The sequence below is a fragment of the Urtica dioica genome, chromosome 8, assembly GCF_054948205.1.
Source record: "Urtica dioica subsp. dioica isolate 48M chromosome 8, U.dioica_male_clone48M_v1_H2, whole genome shotgun sequence".
Taxonomy (NCBI): domain Eukaryota; kingdom Viridiplantae; phylum Streptophyta; class Magnoliopsida; order Rosales; family Urticaceae; genus Urtica; species Urtica dioica.
This window is the reverse complement of record NC_142763.1, coordinates 35,089,354-35,091,785: the sequence shown is the minus strand read 5'-3', so window position 1 is coordinate 35,091,785 and position 2,432 is coordinate 35,089,354. Positions and strand designations below refer to the sequence as shown.

Sequence of the window (2,432 nt, the reverse complement as noted above, 5' to 3'; positions counted from 1 at the left end):
TTATCTGGAAGACCTTTCCTTTGCTGAGATTCACGGCTTTTGTCTGAAATTGATGGAAAACGGACTGCCTCCTCAAAGTGCAAGTGACAAATTTAGTCCAGCTAAGGTGGAGTCGTATTGGAGACGAGCGATTGTGATTGTTGGTCATTTTGTTATTTCTTTGTTTTTAATGAATATTGGATTTTAAGAGTACCCGTTGTACCGATCGATACAGACAGACGGAGTGGAACAATTTATTAAGGGGGCTAAAATGAAAATTTTATTTCGGGGAGCTAATATGATTTTTTTTAATGTAAAATAAAAAAATTAATTAAATAAATAATAGTAAAAAAAAGTTGATATATCAGTAAAATCATATAAGGAAGTAGGTAAATTTATTATTTGTAGTTAAAAAAAATCAAATGTTTTCAAATCTTAGAAAAAAACCTAAAACAATAAATTATGTTTATATATGAAATTTCAAATTCTCAATATTCCAAAATTTGTAAATAAAAGAGAGCTAAACATATAACTATTTTAAAACTGCAATTTCAGCATAATTACTTATTAATTAAGAAAATAATCTAAACTAACGTAATACGCATGCATGAGAGACATGCATAAATTGAGTTATATCCTTAATATTTAAATAGTTAAACTATAATTATAAGTAGATACTATATATATATATATATATATATATATATATATATATATTCACAATAACTTTAAGTTGTAAGCAACTTTTCACCACTTCACTATATTACCACAATAATAAACTACTTAGCTGGAGTCAGGTTTGCATATCAGAATCAATGTACACATGAGACCCTACGATACGATATACACATTAGACCCTACAATACGATACATCATTATTTATTACACACTACAATTTTTTTTTTTACTATACATATCTTATTTTATGATTGAAATTAAATTTTTTTACTGAGATTTACGGGTGATACTCTTTCATAATTGCTGTAAATTAGGTAGTATTTAACATTCTTGAAGAAGCAAATAATACTGATAATATTGATTGCTCGATTCAAATAGAATACTAAAAAAGCATACACGAAAAATAAATAAAAAATTTGATATATTCAGAATCCCTGGATCACGAAGTGAGGGTTTTCCACATCTTGGGTATTTAGGTAAGGACTTGATAAGCAACAACGACTCGTAGGCATATTATCAATAGATGTTAGCAAAGCTTTCTCAATAATATCATTTGCAACATTTCTTTTAATCAACCAAATTAAATAATCCATAAACACCGAGTCGAACGGCAGAGTTAGAGGGCGATCCCTCGGCAACCCAAACTCTTCTTCGGCGAATCTGAGAAGCTCTTGAAACACGGAGTTATCTAGATACACCAAAGGAAGCACGAAACGCCTCGAATCTGCGGTGTACACCACAAAGTGACCCTTTTCAGTCTTTGGTGACGTGGCATATAAGGTTTTCTCTTCTTTGCTAGGGCTTGCAATGATCGGAAGCGTGATTCTCTTTATCCTAGCCAATCGCCGCCACTGCCTTGCAATAGAAGTTAGGTTTTTGGTGCTGATCTTCGTCATGCTAAATTTCTGAGGGTTTTTCAAATGAAAGAGAGTTTAATGTTTTGGTAAAATATTTGTGTAGTTTTAGTGTGAGACGACTATACTTGTTGCAACTACCGTGTTATATATAGTGTGCTAAAACCCGGAAAGTCATTAGTCCATTATTGTTTTCTTTGCATTGGTGAATTGGAAACAAAAGCATGTGATGGTCCTAGCTAATGAAGGTTTATTTATTTATAAATGGTTGAATTTTTTTGTTATGGTGTTCGAAATCAACAAACATAAAAAAGACGTGACTTTATGGGTAGGCCATTCTTTTGTTGTAGCTGTCTCTTTCAAGTGGGTATAGTTTAGCACAGTTAGTTATACCACGCCTTAACGGGTACAGTACTTCAACTTTCAAGTATATACGGCATAAACTTTTCAAATTTTGTCTTTGTAACAATATATAAAAAAAAAACATAAATAAAAAGCAAACGCCATATTTATGCATATATATATATATATATATGTATATTGTTATATATATAGGAATTAAGTAATTTCTTTTATGATATGAACTTTTAGAGAAATTTAGGGCCTAAGGGCATCTCCACCCGTACTGTAAACATTGGTAATAGCGTATCAATATACTCCAATCGTACGCCTTATCTCACGCCATTATGGCGTGAGATGTTTATTGAGTTTGGTGTCACGTCATATTTGGCGTGACACTATTCATTACTCCAAAATATTTTTTTAGTCCCTATAAAGTTTATAATTTATATATTTGTATTGATTTATATAATTATATCATATTTATCCTTAAATTATTCATTAAATTTATTTTCAAATACAACATTAACATTTGGAGTTTGGGAAAAACTAAAACGACATTAATATTAAAAGAGAAATAAA

The 2,432-nt window shown here is 30.4% G+C and overlaps 1 protein-coding gene across 1 annotated transcript; it reads right to left on the bottom strand.

The window, feature by feature from the left end:
- Positions 1-972: 972 nt before the first annotated feature.
- Positions 973-1,625, bottom strand: LOC149389495 (auxin-responsive protein SAUR68-like). Its single transcript, XM_089624224.1, has one exon. The coding sequence runs from the start codon at positions 1,551-1,553 to the stop codon at positions 1,083-1,085; it is 471 nt and encodes a 156-aa protein (XP_089480350.1). The 5' UTR covers positions 1,554-1,625; the 3' UTR covers positions 973-1,082.
- Positions 1,626-2,432: the final 807 nt, after the last annotated feature.

Coding starts and splice junctions, on each gene's coding strand:
- LOC149389495 (XM_089624224.1), bottom strand. CDS start 1,553: ATGACGAAGATCAGCACCAAAAACCTAACTTCTATTGCAAGGCAGTGG.